The sequence below is a fragment of the Mesoplodon densirostris genome, chromosome 6 (assembly GCF_025265405.1).
Source record: "Mesoplodon densirostris isolate mMesDen1 chromosome 6, mMesDen1 primary haplotype, whole genome shotgun sequence".
Lineage (NCBI taxonomy): Eukaryota > Metazoa > Chordata > Mammalia > Artiodactyla > Ziphiidae > Mesoplodon > Mesoplodon densirostris.
The window spans coordinates 10,413,933-10,433,630 of record NC_082666.1 but is presented as its reverse complement, the minus strand read 5'-3'; the positions used below and the strand labels follow the sequence as shown (position 1 = coordinate 10,433,630).

Sequence of the window (19,698 nt, the reverse complement as noted above, 5' to 3'; positions counted from 1 at the left end):
GTGCTCCGCAACAGGAGAGGCCACAGCAGTGAGAGGCCCGCGTACAGCAAAAAAAAAAAAAATAATAATAATAATAATAATAATAATAAGACCAATAACAGTAATCGTGATTAGCAGTAGTAATGAAGAGCCACTATTTTGTGACAGGCACTATCACTTGATATGTATATATCACCAAAGTCTCTCAACGACCATATGAAGTAGATACCATTTTTTTTAAACTTATTTTATTTAAAGTGTAGGTGATTAACAATGTTGTGTTAGTTTCAGGTGTACAGCAAAGTGATTCAGTTATATGTATACATGTATCTATTCTTTTTCAAATTCTTTTCCCATTTAGGTTGTTACCATTTTATAGATAAAGAAACTGACTTACAAAGAGGATGCTGCTTTCCAAGGTCACACATCTGGCCTGAGTCATTCCAAAGTCATAGTTCATTATTAACATGCACACAACCTTCTAAGTTACAAGGACATGAGAATGGAGTTATCTGGGCAGGGATATTATTGTCCAGTTTTTGCTGTTTTGTACTATTCATTAATTTAAAAAAACAAAACAATAAACATGTAAAATGAAAGTCAATGAGATAAAAATCTATAAAGGAAGAAGACACAGAATCTGTTTTTCTTCTCTTATGATACTGACAGTGCTCCTGAAGGTAGAAATACATCTAGTTCTTAAAGCTGAGGCAGTTTAATACATAGTATGGTCTCTAACTCTGGCAAAATGGAATGCCAATTCGGTTATTTTCTGTTGTACAACTTAGTGGCTTAAAACAACCTTTCACTGTGATTGTGAGTCTGCAATTTAGGCAGGGCTTGGCAGAGATAGCTCTTCTCTGCTCTACGTGGGCACCAACTGGGGCAACCTGGTGGGGATCTAGAGGATTATGATCTGCTTTTAGGATGGCTCACTCGCACGGCTGGCAAGCTGATGCTGGATAGCAGTTGGGTGCTCAGCTGGGGCTGAGGGCCAGGAGCTTCAGTTTCTCTCTTACACGGGCCTCTCACTTGGGCTGGCAGCTAGGTTCTAAGCATCTATCCCAAGACAGGAAGGTGGAAGTACATGGCATTTCAATGACCTAGCCCCAGAAGTCATATAGTTTTGCTGGAGCCATGCTCTACTGGTGGAGACAGTTATAAAGGCCTGCCCTGGTTAGGAGATGGGGACACAGACCTCACCACTAGGTGGAAGGAATGTCAAGGTCACATTGTAAGAACATATGGGATGAAAGATACGATTGCAGACATCTTTGGGAAACACAATCTACCACACCAATGGAATAGTTATGTTCAGAATATACTGAAATTGACTTTTTGCTGGTGTTTATTGGTCTTTATTAAGTAGACTTTTCCTGCAAAAAGCAATGGGTAAAGAGACTGAAAATAACCTTGAGGAACTCCCTGGCGGTCCAGTGGTTAGGACTCTGTGCTCTCACTGCTGAGGGCGTGGGTTCAACCCCTGGTCAGGGAACTAAAATCCCACAAGCTCTGCGGTGGCGTGGCAAAAAATAATAATAATAATAATAATAACCTCCTCTGTGATGAAATGAATTCAGTGGCCTTCAGGGCCATGAGTAATTACCTTCAGGGCCAAATGAAGAGAAAAAGAGAAAAAAGGATGGGTAGGTACTTCCCAGAATAAAAAAGATGATAAAATAAGGAAACTGAGCAATCTCTCAGTAAAAATTAAACATATTTGAGCTGGAAGAAACTTTGACATCACTTAGTCCACTGCTTTAATTCTAGCAACTACCAGAAAATTGAGCTTTTCTCATGTACCTTACAGTGAAGATTAGGGAAACCTCTTAATTTTAGTAAAACTCTAAATTCTAAAATGCATAAAATTTTATTCATTCATTTCATTCTCTATTGTCACTGGCAATGAAAATGCTTAAAAATGAAAATGCATCAAATACGTTCAGAGTTAACAGCGTAAGGGAAAAGCTGAGGCACCTGCATCCTGTTTCAAACCCTTTTAAGAAGGGTATATGAGCAGAGAGAACAACAGATTACATAATAGATGTGGTGAAAAAAAAAGATGAATCAAACCCCTGAGGCACACAGGAAAAAAAGAAATGGGGTAGCTAGAAACCAGCCAAAGCTCTAGGGATTTCACCAGCATGCTGTACTGTATGCCCTTTAAACACATTCTTATACAAAGACTCCATCCTTAAACCACAGTCCTATCTCCACATACTAGAGCTAGAAATAGCTCCAGACATATCTAATTCAGTGCTTTCCAACATTTTCAAGTATAAGAACCTTTTTTTAAGAGTAAAACTTCTGTGGCCATCCATATGAAAATTGTTGTGATTTTATTATCTGGTTATGAGAAAAATCAATAATGACAGAAGTACCACGAACTCACTAACACCTCTACTAAATGCTACTGGTCTTTCTGTTACAGCGCAATAGCATGTACATGAGACATTCGACTTAGGTGAAGTTCTTAGGAAACACTGAATACAATGTCAGGTATTGGTAAACACGAAGTAAACCATATTTGAAAAGACTGAGACCAGTAATTTTTAAGAACTTCCTTTTTTAGGTATGTTACAGTAGGATTTCCCCTGATGTGCTTATGGTTGGACTCAACAACTAATCTCTTCCAACACAAATTCTGTAATTCTCTTATAAATTATTAAAGGCATTCCCCTTCCTTTTAACTTACATCTTAAAGATTTAAAACTGGTTTGGGACAATATAGATGCATGTTTCTATTTTATAAAAAAGTAAGAATCCTCTTACTTGTTGATGACAATTTTATTATCACCATCCAGGAGTTACCTCAATAGGTAAATGGCTTGCTTATATATTAGAAAGACAGGCTAATGGCAATAATTCTAAATCTAAGATCTTTATTTTGGGCAGCTGTTCTCTAAAAATCTGTATGTGATAACTCTACAGTTTGGCAATGATCACAATAGTTTAAAAGTTCTGACAGCTACTTTACAGGCTTTTGGGAAACCATGTGTGAGCACTTTCAACACGGGCTCCCCATCCAGGAAGAACTCCCAGGATACTGCCAACAGGCACATATGCTTTCAAGGCCCATGGACTATATGGAGAGAGCTTGACAGAAAGAAACCCAATTGCAAAACAAGACTATAAAGAATGGTGCCTAGCCTGAGAGTGAAATGTTTCCAAGACAGCTGCCAAGTTTATGAAAACACAGCACCCCTCCTGCTTAGTTTGTGGTGAAGATGGCCATTTCATGGCAGACTGCATCCATGAAGAGAACCCACAGCTAATAATGCAGAAGCTATGACAGCCTTAGGAGAACTATGGAAAACCAGGAATGAAACAAAGGCCACGAAAAAGACTAGGTTTATGTACTGAACCAACAAGATGTGGGAGGTGTGTGTGTGTGTGTGTGTGTGTGTACACACATAGATAATAAGGAATTGGCTCACACAATTATGGAGTCTGAGAAGTCCCAAGATCTACAGTCGACCAGCTGGAGACCTAGGAGAGCCAATGATATGGTTCCAGTTTGAGTCTGAAGGCCTGAGAAACAGGAGGGCTGATGGTTTAAATTCCAGTCTGGGAGCCAGCAGCCTTGAGATCCAAGTAGAGCAAGGTTTCAGCTCTCATCCAAAGGCAAGGAGGACTGAGGTCCCAACTCAAGCAGTCAGGCAGGAGGAGTTCCTTCTTACTCAGCCTTTTTGTTTGAGGTCCTCAACTAACTGGATGAGGCCCACCCACATTGGAGAGGGCAGTCTGCTTTACTCAAGACTACTGATTCAAATGTTAATCTCATCCAGAGACACCCTAACACACCAGGAATAATGTCTGACCAAATATCTGGGCACCCTATAGCCAAGTCGACAGATAAAATCAGACATCATCACAGCTTACTTGACTCTGATTTGCCTACTCTTCCCAGACAACCAAGAAGGGGTTGAAACAGAGTTCAAAACCTGGTGACAGGTACCAGGCAGAGGAAAACTGACCCTTTCACTAGGCAACTACCTTTTGGCTCTTCCCTTTTTTTTTTTTTTTTTTTTGTGGTACGCGGGCCTCTCACTGTTGTGGCCTCTCCCGTTGCGGAGCACAGGCTCCGGACGCGCAGGCTCAGCGGCCATGGCTCACGGGCCCAGCCGCTCCGCGGCATGTGGGATCTTCCCGGACCAGGCACGAACCCGTGTCCCCGGCATCGGCAGGTGGACTCTCAACCACTGCGCCACCAGGGAAGCCTTGGCTCTTCCCTTAATAAGAGTGAACATGAGCAGGGGACTACCTCCCAATCTGTGGGACAAAAGACCAGGGAGAGAGCAAAGACTCTGAAGATGATGACATGCAAATGGCTGGAGATTCAGTTATTAGCACAGGGACACATCACTGCCTGAAAGTAAACTGTCCTTCAATGCCTTTAATCAAAAGATAGCTGCTTCCAAAACACACACATGCACAGAGCATATCAGAGACCTCTCCAGAAGGAGAAAAAGCTTAGCCAGAGATTGAGCCCTTTGGGTACAATGGAGCCAGTGCTGGAAGAAAGGAGACTCTCTTTAAAAATAAAAAAATCATGGGCTCACATAACTCAGACCTTGTGAAACCAGGATAATAAGTCAAGCTGTTGGAGAGGGCTGTAGTCACCTCAAGGCTCAACTAATGTAGGACTCCCTTCCAAGCTCACTCATGTGGTTGCTGGCAGGCCTGGCTTCCTTAACATGTGGCCCTCCTCATAGGCTGCCTGAGTCTCTGCACAGCATGGCTCCCCTCTATGCAGGGTTGCCTTGCATCATGGCAGGTAGCCTCCTCCAGAGGGAGTGAGGAGGGGGGGGGGGGAGGGAGGGAGGGAGGGAGGGAGGGGGAGAGAGAGAGAGAGAGAGGAATACCCAAGATAGAAGACGAAGACTCCTTATAACCTGATCTGGGAAATGACATCTCATTATTTCTGTATTCTCTTCCCTAGAAATGAGTCATTAAGTTCACCCCACACTCAAGGGGAGAATTAAGCTCCATCTTTTAAAGAAAGGAGAATCAAAGAATTTGTACACAGTTCTTTAAAACCACCACAGGGACTAAAGGAATTATTGAGGGGAAAAAAAGAAAAAAAAAAGTAGCTGGGTAAGTGATTAAGACATCAATGGACATTTTATTCTCACTGTATTCCCCCATCTCCAAGAAAACAGTCTTTGCCTCAAGGGAGGTTTGTGTTTGTTTTCTGAAAATATGAACTCCTTGAGGAGATTATCTGAGGGAAGGGTGGAAACATAGTGCCTTTGAGGGCAGAAAGGTAGAAACTAGAAGAAAAAAGGGGGTAATTTAACTGGGAAGAGGAAGGAGAGCTTTGGGACTCACAAAAAGAGAGGCCTTGCAATTCCACCTCCTAGCAGTGTTCTAGATAAAGGACAAGTGACAAGTCTTTACAGGGAAACGGGTATGTATTGTACCCGGGAAAGCTGAAACCTCTGCACCAGAATCCCCATACCTGGCAAAGATTCTTGTGCCTCAAGTCAGCCGTAACTATTAGAGCCACCAAACACCAAGGACCCACACCCTCTTAGACAACATGCTTACCAGACACAGCCACAGTGGACGTAAAATAACCTTCCACCCTTCTCCTGGTTCCTCATAAGCCTCTCAGATTCTTGTACAACCCTAAGGAGGGGTGGATGCCCATTCTTAATCCCTAAGATTGAATTTTTCATCAGTTTGATAGGACTGGGGGGAGAGGGGGTGTCCCAAGGTTGGATTTAACTTCATTTAAAATAAATAATATATATAGTAACTTTTCATGGTTACCTGATATTGTGAAATAAGATTCATACTGACTATATGGTCAATTAGTTCACTACCTTATGGATATCTTTTACAATTCACTAATCTTGGTGGTTTCAAAAAAAGTTCCAAACAAGTTGCTCCATCAAAATATTAAGATTTTTCCATCACCAATACATTACTCCCAAATTTTTCCAGGCTTTACTCTCCTAATATATAGAATATTAAGCAATTAATTATATATCCACGTGTATCTGCCTGGGTTTGCTACCCTCTCTGAAAAAATCCTGGCCTTGGACTTCCCAGGTAGTCCAGTGGTTAAGACTCCAGCCTTCCACTGCAGGGGGCACGGGTTCAATCCCTGGTCGGGGAAGTTCCGCATGCCACGCAATGTGGCCAAAAAAAAAAAAAAAAAAAAATCCTGGCCTTATGGGAAAGCCATCCATTTAGCTTGGGGATTCACCATTTCCATAAAAAAGAAAAATCAATTCTACCACATAATTCACAAGTCACTTACCTGCTCTCTCAATAGATACAACCATAACCAGCACTGCAGATTACCTATACTTCAGGATCTTGACCTAAAATATGTCCTAATTCTGTGCTATTCAACCTTTATGAAAAACCTAAATGAAAAAATACATTTTTGGTAGTTTATGAAAGAACACGGTATATAATTCATTCTTCTGGATTTGCTGCTTTCAAAACTACTTTTAGGTTATACAATTCTTTCTTTCAGATAGACTCTCAGGATATAAAACAGATAGTTAGAAGCAGAAGATGCTAGAATAGATAGGTCTCCTTGGAGAATGGCCGATTCTAGGCCTAAGTAGAAAACATACAAGATGTGTCTGGAATACCTTGTCCAACGAGGAAGCTACAAAAGTCTACTGGAGTCGTGTCAAAAAGACCCAGGAGCCAATTTAGAAGAGACTTCCACTGGTCAGTATGAACATCAACATGAAAGATAACCAAGCTGGATGGAAATTCATTGCATACGTTTAAATCCACGAGTTGATAATATTATTATTAATGAAAGAAAGAAAGCCAGTCATCTTTGGAGCATGCTAGGAAACCAATTCATATTGAAATCTGCTATAAAAGAAAAGAAAGGGGTAGGAGGACAAGCATTTATCTTGCTTTTCCTTCTACAAACTGTACCTAAGGAAAATTTAACAGTCAATGAAGAACAGATCAGTTGCCAAGGAGCTGGGTGTGCAAGGAGGATGTGACTGCAGTAGGACAGCAAAAGCAAGTTTTGGGGGTAGTGGTGGTTATAGGAATCTATACATGTGTTCAAATGTCATGGAACCGTCAATCTGCATGTTAATTTCAAAAAAAAAAAAAAAAAAATTAAGTCAACAAGGGAACTTCTCTTTATAAAAGCACTCCAGCTAGTAATGAAGAAGGAATGAAAGATTTAGAATGTCACCATTTGTAACCTCAAATGAAATTATAGACACATTACTATGAGTTCCTAACAGCAAAAAAGAAAAAAAAAAAAGAGGCCTTGATGGAACTACACACCACTCCTATTACGTATTCTTTCAAAAACAAACAAACAAACAAACAAAAACCAATAAAACCTGAATCTCATCAAGTCTCTAAAACTAGTTCTAACTACAAATTTATAAGACACACAGGGAATAGAGAAACATGGTAAATGATACCATGGGGAGAGAGTCAGCAATATTCAGACTGTGGAAAAACTGGTCAGTGGTTGCCAGTTGGTCAGTGGGGACAGAAGGGAATTTGGGGGAGTGATGAAAATGTTTTACATTATGATTGTAGTGGTGGTTACACAACTGTGTGCATTTGTCAAAATTCAGAAAACTGTACACTAAAATAGGTAAGTTTCATTATTATAAATGTTATCAATATAAATTATACCTCAACCTTTTAGAAAATTAAAAATTCAGATTGTGGGAAATTCTTAATAACAAGCATGCTTTCTTTAACAATAAACAGCATGGGGGAAAAGAGACAGAGTGGGGAAACTATAGATTTTTTTTAAAAAACTTAAGATCTAATCAACAAATTGCCAGTTCTGAACCTTATGCGGATCCTGATTTGAACAATTTTTTTTATAAATGATTAGTCAACTGTGGATATCTGAACACTGATGAGATATTTAATAATATTAAGGAAATACTGCTAATTTTCAAGTTATTGTTATTGGAATTACGGTTATGTGCTTTAAAAGAGTCCCTATCTTTCAACAATACATACTAAAATGATACAGATGAATAATATGTATAGAATACACTTCAGGTGGAGTATGTGGGTATATAGGTGAAATGGGAATTGAGCTGATAATTGTTCAAGCTGGGTGATGAACAATTCAGGTTCACTGTAGTATTCTAAGTTTATCTGTATTTGAAATTCTCCATATTAAAAATATACATACATACAGAAAAGTAGATGTAGAGCCTTAGAGGCAAGCTAGCCTGCTTAACCCTTTTCTGACTACTCCTGGCATCCCAACCCCCAGGGAGCCCTTGAATTACTGCCAAGGAACCTCTGGGCTCTTTTTGAACGCCGCTGAAAACCACTGCTTGAGCTAGTCTAGGTTTAATTCTTGAATAAAACATTACCATGAAAATACCGAATACTTTGACCATCCTCTCTTGGGCTCCCCCCACCAGAGAGTCTGCTTTCACAGAATTAAATTCTGGCATTTTGCCCTAGGTTTTCACCGACACATGCTACAAGAAACAGCTTTACCAAAACCACTGCCTTTCTGTAGGGATACTGCTGAGGCAAACACTACCACAAAGAAACTCTGCAATATTCCTGTTTTTCAATGTAGATTAAAGACATTCCCCTAGTTTTCCACATAAGTACCTCCAGAGTCTGTTTCTCACCAAAGAGTGTACTCGCTGTATAGAGATCTGTCTCCCAGAGATAAACACTCCTTGTTTGATGACTACCTACAGAAACACTGCAATGGACAGATAATACTGCAAAGAGAGAACATCCAAAAGTCAAAGCTGTCTGGTTTACTTCCACACCATGTACTGTAACATTCTATTGCCATCTGCACATTTCACTCAACATGGTCTCTCTGGGTTATCTCATTCTTTTCCATGACTTGGATCACTAAGTGTTTGCTGTTGACTTCTAAATCCGTACCTCAAGCCCTAATCTCTCTCCTCAGCTCCAGACCCATGTTTTCATCTGCCTGGTTAAAGATGGTACACTGAAGCACTTTACACTCCATATAGCTAAAATAAACTCATACTCTTACCCTTCTGAACTTGCTCCTGGATCTGCTGCTTCAGTTAAATGTGTTCCCATCCAACCTACTATTCAAGCTAAAAGCTCCTCAAGATACTGTGAAGAAAAGGAAAAGGCCAGCCATAGACTAAGGGAAAAAAGTCTGTAAAACACATACCTGATAAAGAAGTTTCAGAATATATAAAGAATTCTTATAACTATTATATAAGAAGACAAAAAAACTGACAAAAAATGGGCAAAAGATTTGAATAGGAAACCACAAAAGAAATCATAGGAACGCCAAACAAAAACATAATGATATCACTGCACACCCTCACAATGGCAAAGGGGGTACATAGATGTCAAAATTTATCAACTTGTACATTTTAAATATGTGCAGCTTATTGTATACCAATTACATCCTCAATATAACTTAAAAAGAAAAAGAATGCCAAGCACTGGCAATGACATGGAGCAAATGGAATCCCATACATTGTGCTAGTGGGAATGCAAAATAGTACAGCCACTTTGGAAGACAGTTTGGCAATTTCTTAAAAACCTAAACGTGCACTTACCATAAGACCCAGCAAGTCCACTCCTAGGCAGTTACTCAAGAGAAGTGAAAACATATGTTTGCACAAAGACTTATTAACTCACATGTTCGTAACAGTTGTATTCATACTAGCCAAAAACTAGCAACAAGACAAATGTCCATCAACTGGTGAATGAGAAACAAACTGTGGTAAATTCATACAATGAAATGCTCCTCAGCAATAAGAAGAAATTAACTACAGTTACAAACAATAACATGAATGAATCTCAAAAGCATTATGCCAAGTGGAAGAAGCTAGACACAAAAGACTATACGCTGAATGATTCACTTATATGAAATTCTAGAAAAGACAAAACTATAGTGACAGGAAAAAAAGACCACTGGTTGCCAAAACCATGACTGCAAGGAAACATGAGCAAATGCGTGTGTGTGGGGTGGGGAGGGGGCAGGACAGCCATGTTCTATATCGTAACTGCAGTGGGTGGTTACACAACTGTATACATTTGTCAAAACTCCTCAAATTGTATACTTAAAATTGGTGAATTCTATCATATGTAAATGATATATAATACCTCAGTAAAGCTGATTTTTAAAAACACTGGAAGGAAAGGCAAAATAAAAATACTCAAACTAAGGATAGTCACAGCTATCATTTATTGAGTTCTTAATGTATGTCAGGTAACAGTATCATGTATTTTACATTCATTATCTCAATGAATCCTCTCAATAAGCCATTCAGGGACTTCCCTGGTGTCGCAGTGGTTAAGAATCCGCCTGCCAAGGCAGGGGACACGGGTTCGATCCCTGGGCCGGGAAGAGCCCACATGCCGCGGAGCGACTAAGCCGGTGCTCCACAACTACTGAGCCTGCACTCTAGAGCCCACAAGCCACAACTACTGAAGCCCGCATCCCACAACTACTGAAGCCCGTGCGCCTAGAGCCCACGCTCTGGGACAAAGAGAAGCCACCGCAATGAGAAGCCTGTGCACCGCAACGAAGAGTAGCCCCCGCTCACTGCAACTAGAGAAAGCCCGCCTGCAGCAACGAAGACCCAATGCAGACAAAAATAAATAAAATAAAATAAATAAATTTATTTTAAAAAAATAAGCCATTCATTGAATCATCCAACAAAGAGCTAGTGAGTACCTATTATATGTGAGGCAATGTTCTAAGTGCTGGGAACAGAATAGCAAGGAAAACAGACAAAAATCTCTGTACTCAGGCAGTTTATATGCTACTAGAGGAGAGTAATAATTCTACAAGGTGGGTACTATCATTACCTGCATCTGGCAAATACTTTGTCCAAGAGCCCAAAGCTACTATTTGGAAGAGCTAGGATTCAAACTCTAATTCAGGATTTCACAACCTCAGCATCACTGACAATTTGAGCAGGACAATTCTTCGGTTCGGAGGTTATCCTGTATGCTGTAGGTGTTCAGCAGCATTCCTGGACTCTACCCAGTAGATGCCCCGAGTTGTAACAACCAAAAATGTCTCCAGACATTGCCAAATGCCCCCTGGGAGGGAAAATCGTCCTTCGTTGAGAACTACTGCATAATTTCTAAACTGACACAACAGTCCAAGCATTTAAAAACATCTTTCTTCCCACACCTGACACTGGTCCTGAATTCACCTCACCTAAGACTTCATCATTTGTCAGTCTACATCCCAGCGCTACTCTCTATCATTTCAACAGTCACAAGACTGCCAAAATTCACCTTCTAAACATTCAGACCCTAGATGAAATGTCTGTAGAAACTGCCCTCACTACCAGTACAAAGAATTACTATAAACTCTTTGTGTACATACAAAGTCAATTACACCACCTTATTTTTTTTTTAACCCCACATTTGTTTATTTATTTTTGGCTGTGTTGGGTCTTCGTTTCTGTGCAAGAGCTTTCTCTAATTGTGGCAAGTGGGGGCCACTCTTCATCGCAGTGCGTGGGCCTCTCACTATCGCAGCCTCTCTTGTTGCGGAGCACAGGTTCCAGACGTGCAGGCTCAGTAGTTGTGGCTCACGGGCCTAGTTGCTCCATGGCATGTGGGATCTTCCCAAACCAGGGCTCGAACCCGTGTCCCCTGCATTAGCAGGCAGATTCTCAACCACTGCGCCACCAGGGAAGCCCTACACCACCTTATTTTTGTGTCTGTCTTCCCCACTAATGTGTGAGCTTTTCCCCAGCAGGGGCCATATCTCATTCATGTCTATAACCCTAGTACCCAGAACTAGAAAGCATTTGAAGGTTGTTTTTAATTCAACTGTAATTCAAACAAATTACATACATACACATACACACGCCCCACAAATCATACAATAAAGCTTTAATCAACATGAATCCTATTAGGACATGAATCCTAAACAAATGGGTCTTGCTCCTAACAGGATCTGAAAGGATTCTCTAACTAATAACCCAAACTTTATTAACAAACATATTGAAGCCTTCAGAATTTTCCAAAACCACAAAGAGATCAAGTTTCCTAATCTTAAAATTCCTCTCAGTCTAGTACAGTTTGTCAGGGGCATTAAATAGCATCACATCATTTTGGACCACCAAAGCCTCATCCCACACTACCTCCCTCTTACCACCAATGCACTTGTTAGTTCAGATGCTCTTACTGTGCACCCCCTCAGTACTAGGGGCTCAAAGAAGAACCAAGGAAGGGAAACAAATGTTTAGTGGTGGGGGTGGAGGGAAGACACAAAGAATTGGTAACCATGGGCCATTTGGTGCTTATTCAAATTATCTTAGCTTTTCTTAAACTGTCTTATAGTTTGGTCCACTAGGAATGTTCTCAAAAGATAGCTCAGCCACTAAACTAATGTCTATCAAAAAGAATGACTTAATAGCAACAATCCTAAAATAAAAATCATATTTTTGGCAACTGTTTCCTAAAATGGAATAGAATATACAGTGTAACAGTCAACAACTGTACACAGCAGGCCAACTCAAAGGGATATTTAAGGCTAGATTCAGCAATTAATTCACCTTGCAGTGTTCACTAGGAAGTTGTATCATTTGATGTTGAGAGTTTTATGGCCACAGTATACAACTCATAAAAACAGCTATAAGTAATTTCTGGCTACAACCATTACATCTTCTCTCTATAATCCACCTTTAGAGCTTACCTGGCCATTATTTTTTCTATTTTTAGAGCAATCCCAGACCTGCTTTCTGAAGAAAATCTTGGTCTCATCCACAGGATCTCTTTAGAGATGTATGCTGGCTGTCCATTCAGGTCAAAATGCTGACTCAATCAGGATCTGACCTCAGACATGCGGAATGTGTGCCCTCATTGGTGCCTGATGCTTACCAAAACTTGATTACAGAAATAATATTCATGGAACAAATTATTCATTCAATAATTCTATCAAACATTCTCTAAGTGCCAGGCACCACTCTAGGTGCTGAGGATAAGCAGAGTCCCTGCAGCTTACTCCTTCCTCCTTATCTCTGAACCAAGCCAAACCATCGGTGAGCAGTATACCTAAATCCAGTTGCTCTGGCTCTTCGGAGGATGTTCACTGGTATTACCTAAACCTGGATTGAGAAGCATTATAAGAAGCAATCTTAAAAAACAACAACAACAAAAAAACTTCCTGCTATATTTGTCATTGGGTTTATTTTCCCCCACAAAACCAGTGTCCCCATTATGAAAACCAGTGAGAGAAATTTTTCTCTAAAAGTCAAAAAAAGTGTGCCTCTCTTAAACATGTGTTGGATTTTACAGACACCATGAACCTGCAAGTTGAGCTTTATTTTCTTCTTAGCTTTTGTTCCAGGAAACTCAGAGCCAAATATGGAACCTACCTTTGGTAACTGTGCAGTACCTTCTAGTCTATATACTAACTTTGCACTGATTTAATTTTATTACTATTCTCTCATGTTTGCCTTAATATCTTTATTTTTAATCCTTCATACTGTATATATTTTGAAAAGAAGTGGGAAATAAAAGGTATTTAATGGGTGCTTTTTTTTTTTTTTGCAGTACGTGGGCCTCTCACTGTTGTGGCCTCTCCCGTTGCGGAGCACAGGCTCCGGACGCACAGGCTCAGCAGCCATGGCTCACGGGCCCAGCCACTCCACGGCATGTGGGATCTTCCCGGACCAGGGCATGAACCCGCGTCCTCTGCATCGGCAGGCAGACTCTCAACCACTGCGCCACCAGGGAAGCCCTAATAGGTGCTTTTTAACCTAAAATTTACTGTATACTTTCTACGTGCCAGGCACTATACTAAGCATTTTACAACCCTATAATGGTTGAACTATTATTATTTCCGTTATACAGATGAAGAAGCTGGGGCTCAGAGAGGTTTATTAACTTGCATATGATCTCACAACGTGTATCTGACAGAGCTAAGATTCAAATTCAGCTCAAACCATTACACCTAGGTGTTATCTACAGGCTATCATAGGAACAAACAAAACAAAGAGGAGGAAGGTGAAGGAGAGGGTAGAAAGTTTGCATGGAAGATGTGATGTTTGAGGGAAATCTTAAAGGTGGGGAGCTTGCCAAGGAACGGGGAGAAATTATTCCAGAGACAAAGAGAAATCATGTGCAAAAACCCAAACGTAAGTTCTGGGAATGGCAAACAGGACATAGAGTTACATTCAGAAATTAGTTCACTGTGAAGCGTTCACCAGAAAGTTAAGTCAATTAATTACTGGACGTTTAGTAGATCCATTATTGAGAATTTGGCCGTTATTGAGTACATGACCACAGTACTCAACTGTGGCTGGAAAGATAGATAGAAGTGAAATAAAGGCAGTCTCTCTTTTTTTTTTAATTGAAGTATAGTTGATTTACAATTTTGTGTTAATTTCTGCTATACAGCAAAGTGACTCAGTTAAACATACATATACATTCTTTTTTTTAATATTCTTTTCCATTATGGTTTATCATAATAGAGGGCAGTGTCTTTTTACGATTACACTGAAAAGTCTGAATTATGTTCAATAAACAAGGGGAACCACATAGGGATCTTAAGTTGATTACAAGATCAACTTGCACAGTATGTGAATGAATTACAGATTCAAGGTAGGGAACCCAGTCAGGAGGCTACTCCAAGAGCCTGGCAGTGGGCTATCGAAAAGAAAATATAATGCAAGCCATATATGTAATTTTTACTTTCCCAATAGTTATGTTAGAAAAAGTCAAAAAAAACTGAAAATAATTTGAGTAATACTTTTATTTAATCCAATATATCTAAAATATTATTTCATGAAGTAATTGACATAAAAATTAGTAATGAGAAATTTGCCATGCACTTTTTGTACTAATCTGAAATTTGGTGTGTTTTTTAATACTTAGATATATGCCTCACTTTGGACATTAAATTTTCATTGGAAAAATTTGATCTGTATTTAGATTTCATAATTTACAGATGCAAAAGCAAATTCACATACCCAAGTTGTTCCAGACGTAAACATTTTCCAGTAATTAAATATCGGTTTTAAAATTTAAATTAATTACAATTAACAATATTTATTAAAAATCCAGTTCCTCAGTCATGAGAGCCACATTTTGAGTGTTCCACAGCCATATATGGCTACCACATTGGCCCATACAGGCCTAAAGAGTGACAAAGGAACTTTGGCTGTTGGCACCTTCCACCATCAGCATTTCACATCTACCTACTGTTAAGGTTTACTGTGTATTAACATCAATAACTTAGCAAGTATTAACTATTACAGTGGTCCTACTGGTCACATCCTCACTACTGTAACTTACTTTCTCTAGGCCAATGCCTACATCCATGAAAAAGAAATCTTCGAATGACTACACAGAATTGCTATGTAGTACCTGACACATGGAATGTGCTCAGAAATACTTGTGGAATGGATGCATGCTCTTCATTACTCAAGGAACAATGCACTTGCTGCAGACTACCTAAGCCCTTTGTTTCTATCTTCCTATAGTTCAACTGCTTATTAGACTCTACGTACAATGAAAACAGAAAAAGCAATAAGAAAACCTATTTTCGGGACTTCCCTGGTGGCGCAGTGGTTAAGAATCCGCCTGCCAATGCAGGGGACACGGGTTGGAGCCTTGGTCCAGGAAGATCCCACATGCCGCGGAGCAACAAAGCACGTGCGCCACAACTACTGAGCCCGCGTGCCACAACTACTGAAGCCCGTGTGTCTAGAGCCCGTGCTCCACAAGAGAAGCCACCGCAATGAGAAGCCCGCGCACCGCAACGAACAGTAGCCCTCGCTCGCCACAACGAGAGAAAGTCTGCACACAGCAACGAAGACCCAATGCAGCCAAAAATTAATTAATTAATTAATTTAAAAAAAAGAAAACCTATTTTCAATTGTATATTTATTAGAGGCATTATAGTATAATGGTTAAGAGCTTCAGCTCTGGAGTCAGACTTCTGGGATTCAAATCCTGGTTCTATCATTTATGAGACGTGTGATCTTAGATAAATGATCAGCCTCTCTTGTGCCTCAGTTCTCTCTTGTGCTAAAACAGTGATAACTGTACACACTTCCTTGGGGTGTTTCAAGGATTACAGAAGATAATACAAATAAGCACTTGCACATGGTACCTGGCACACAGTAGATGTTCAATAAACATTAGCTTTTTAAACAGAGCTGGTGAAGAAGTTGAAATTATGGCTAACATAAAAAACTAGGCCTTCTCAATTATCCACATCTCTTTCCCACATAATCTTAGATACCAAAAAAAAAAAAAAGTACAGGCAGTACTTTTAAGTCCTAGAAGACAGAGCTTGCTGATAGTTATATTCATTAAGAAAGGAGCTAAGTAAAAAACTTCATCTACTGACAGTGTATAATTATGCAGTATAGTACAGGTGCAGCCAAGCAAATGGAAAAAACACGAAGCAAAATTGGGAAGGCATTTTGCCTTACCTGCTTTTCCGTTTTCGAGGTGGTTTCTCCACTGTGCCAGTCAGTCTGAAGAGCAAACAAATAAGATGGTAACTAAAAGTAACATATAAGATCACATCTGCGGGCCCTACTGTGCCAGTCAAGAACTCAACGCACCACCCTCGAGAACTACAGGCTGTCTAAGCCCATACCTGACCTTACAAATGCCTTACGTTGTTTCCCCTAAATACCAAGACCAAGCGATCCTGGGACTCACCGTTCCCCTAATGTCTGCTTAGCCCAAACCCTGCTCTGCCTCCTGGTCTCTCACTCCATCCTCAGCTCCTATTCGTCACAGCCGAGCTCCCCAAAACCACCCACCGCCACCTACTCATTGTCTGCTTCACCACCCCCGCAAGCCCCTCCGGCTTCCCCTTTCCAGTGCCCACCCCCTCCCGACCCGGGCACTGCCCCTCCGAGCCCCACCCCTCCAGGCCCCGCGCCCCCCGCATTCCACGGCCCCTCCACCGGGCGCGTGCGCCCTGCCCCTCCCGGCCCAGCGCCCCCAGTCTCACCGCTCGGCGCCCCTTCCCTCACACGCCCCTCTCATCCGGTCTGGAGGATGCGACCACCGCCCAGCCCGCTCCGCCGCCCCTTGGCGCCCCCCGAATTCCCCGCAGCCCGACCGCCCCTCCAGTCTCGGTGCCCCGAATGCTTCACGGCCCCAAGCTGCTGCCCTGGGCCCGTTCCCGCGCCCCATCCCCAACCCCGACCTCCATTCAGCCCTCGCCCCACCTTGGGGCCAGGCGACTCCGCGGCTGCTGGGGCTGCCGGGCTCCTCTGACCATCCGGCTCCTGCTCCGCCGCGGGAGCTGCTCCGGCGGCCGTAGGGCTCGCTCGGGAAGCTGAGGCGGCGGAGGCTGGAGTAGGCGGAGGGGCGGGCGGTGGGCCTCGCGCCTCTGCCAGGCTTGCCGCAGGGCCCGCCTCCTCCGCGCCTCTCCTCGGCTCCCATTGGCTAGAGCTGTAGTGTGGCCGAAAGCCTGGAGGCCGATTGGATGCTAGGGCCGTCATATCCCGCCACCTAGAGTTTGGTTGAGACTGCAGGTGGCGGCAGAGGTGCCTTAGAGGCTGCTAACACTGCCGGGGAGATCTAAGCGCCACCGTGCGGTCGAAAATAAAAACTGCATCTCCGGCGCCAGACACCTGCGGCGGGCAGGTTCTTCTGGCTCTGAGTCCTGCATCCCACACACCTGCTGGCGCCCCTCAACACTGCACCATGCCAGGAGCAACAGCTACGCGCTGCAGTTTCCCAAACTCCTCTGGCAGGTGCGACACTGAGGTAAGTCTCCAAAATGAGCTTCATTTTGAACCACCTCATATCCGGTCCCTGACTGCATCATGCTGAAATGGTTAGCGCTCACAGATAACACTTCACAGAGGATCCGGCAAGAAAACTGTAAGAATCTATCAATATAAAGTGTGGTTTAGATGCTCAATCCTCTGCAGAAGAGATCGCAAGCTTGGGTGCAGGCTTCCAAGAAAGCAAGAGATTTTTAAAATAAATTACCAAGAAAGGAAAATCAACCCTGCAAACAGAATTGATTCCGTAACCAAAAGCAATGTGTTCGGTTCTTAAATGCCTAAATGGAACTGACCCCTGAATGTGTTGCTAACCGTTCTGTGATACTGCAGATGTTTGTGACTTCTACTCCAGCGAATCAATTTTAAAATAAATTTCCTTGCATTTTTAGTGTTGACAGACCTAAGCATGCAAGACTACCAGCACATAAGCATTATAAATGTTACCTTTTCTCTTCTACTTTAACAAGGCCATCCTTGAAAATAAGACATAACTCATTAACATATTAACAAAATTCTTCCTCTAAGGTGGAATCCCCTTCAGTCTTTCTGCAATCCTGTGTAGTTTTTGTTTGGTAGATCCTCGGCATCTATTTGGAGCTGGGAGGAGGCATAAAACTTTCTCTTAAGCTACTTCTGTTTTATCAGAATACGCTTTTACGCATCAATAATGTGACAGCTTAGAGTTATACACACCAAAAGTTTGGGGACAAATCTCTTACTGATCTTCACAAATGGTAAAAATGAGACTACTATAGTTTTTCATAAAGCCGAATTTATTTGGTGTAAAGGGCTGTCCTTTATTCTGAGATGGCTCTTTTTACATCTTTCCTTCTATAAAATGATGATGGTAAATTGTAATGGGACCTTTAAATGGCACTGACAAGGAAAAAAAAAGGTTGAACATCTGTTGGCTCCCCAAATTAATATTTTACATAATCCCAAGATAACAGAACCATAAATCCCCTCAATACCAACAAACAATATCCACCCTTATAATCACAAAGCCAGAAAAGAGAGAGAACCTCAGAATCATTTGTCAGAGAAGACTAGGGCAGATGTGGTAGGAGGAGTCCTGGTGGGGAGGATCAACTTACTAGGAGACTAATCTTGAATGTCACTCATTATGTTTCTTAAAATATGAATTAAAATCATCCGCTTGGTTTTCAAGGTCTTTCGCAATTGGCCAACGCCTCCCTGATACATGGTATTGTCAACAGAGCTGCAGCTATTCATTTCTTACGCTTTCCCAAGGAGTACCCTCAAGTTTACCTTCATATCATGTCCAAATTCTAGTAATCCCTGCTTCTGTGCTTTTACTATATGAAATAAATGGCCCATCATTCTAGTATACATTTAATTCACACTTCCTCTTTTAAGCCTTCCCCAATTACTCCATGTTACCTCAAACATTTCCTTCTCCAAATTTGTTGTGCTTAAACTACACTATGTCAGCAATTATATATTGCCTTGGATTATTCTTACTTCCCAACTACACTGAATTTGGGCAAATGATATGTAAGTGGGCCCTCAATAAATGGCAGCTTTGGGCCAGGGACTGGGTATTTTATATGTGCTATTTTTAATCCTGAGATCAACCCTGTATGGCATTCTTATTTTAGACACAGAATTTTAAGATTCAGAAAACCCAACTTGCTCAGGGTCACAAAGCTACAATAACCAATATTGCTTAAGATGTACTACTCTAGGATGCCCTAAAGGGGTTCGCATTCCAGCTTTCTTGTGCAACCCTGGGCAAGTTACCTATGATCTCTAAGTGTGTTTTCTTGTCTGAAGAAAAAAAAAAAAGGTACTACAGTCATTGAGCCATAGTAGGGGTGACACAAAATAGGGCATGTACAGCATTTAGCTAAGTGTGCTCAATACAGGTTAGCTGCTGTTACTGGCAGAGCTGGGGTTTTTACCTAGATTGATCCCAAAGCCTAAATTCTTTCCACTATTCCATTGCCTCCATACAGTCTTTTATAACCCATTCCCATTTATA

At 41.4% G+C, this 19,698-nt stretch overlaps 1 protein-coding gene across 2 annotated transcripts in view; it reads right to left on the bottom strand.

Moving 5' to 3' along the window:
* SCAI (suppressor of cancer cell invasion) overlaps positions 1 to 17,231 on the bottom strand; it is a 114,616-nt gene extending 97,385 nt beyond the window's left edge. Inside the window, exons 1-2 of one of the 2 annotated variants that reach the window (XM_060101246.1) lie at positions 17,130 to 17,231; positions 16,377 to 16,421 (exon numbers count right to left, since the gene is read on the bottom strand). In XM_060101246.1, coding sequence (XP_059957229.1) covers positions 16,377 to 16,421; positions 17,130 to 17,182 — 98 coding nt within the window. In that variant the 5' untranslated portion in view covers positions 17,183 to 17,231. Of the gene's footprint in view, positions 1 to 12,987; positions 13,041 to 16,376; positions 16,424 to 17,129 lie in introns of those variants that run through there. The other variant, XM_060101247.1, reaches the window with a different exon arrangement.
* Positions 17,232 to 19,698: the final 2,467 nt, after the last annotated feature.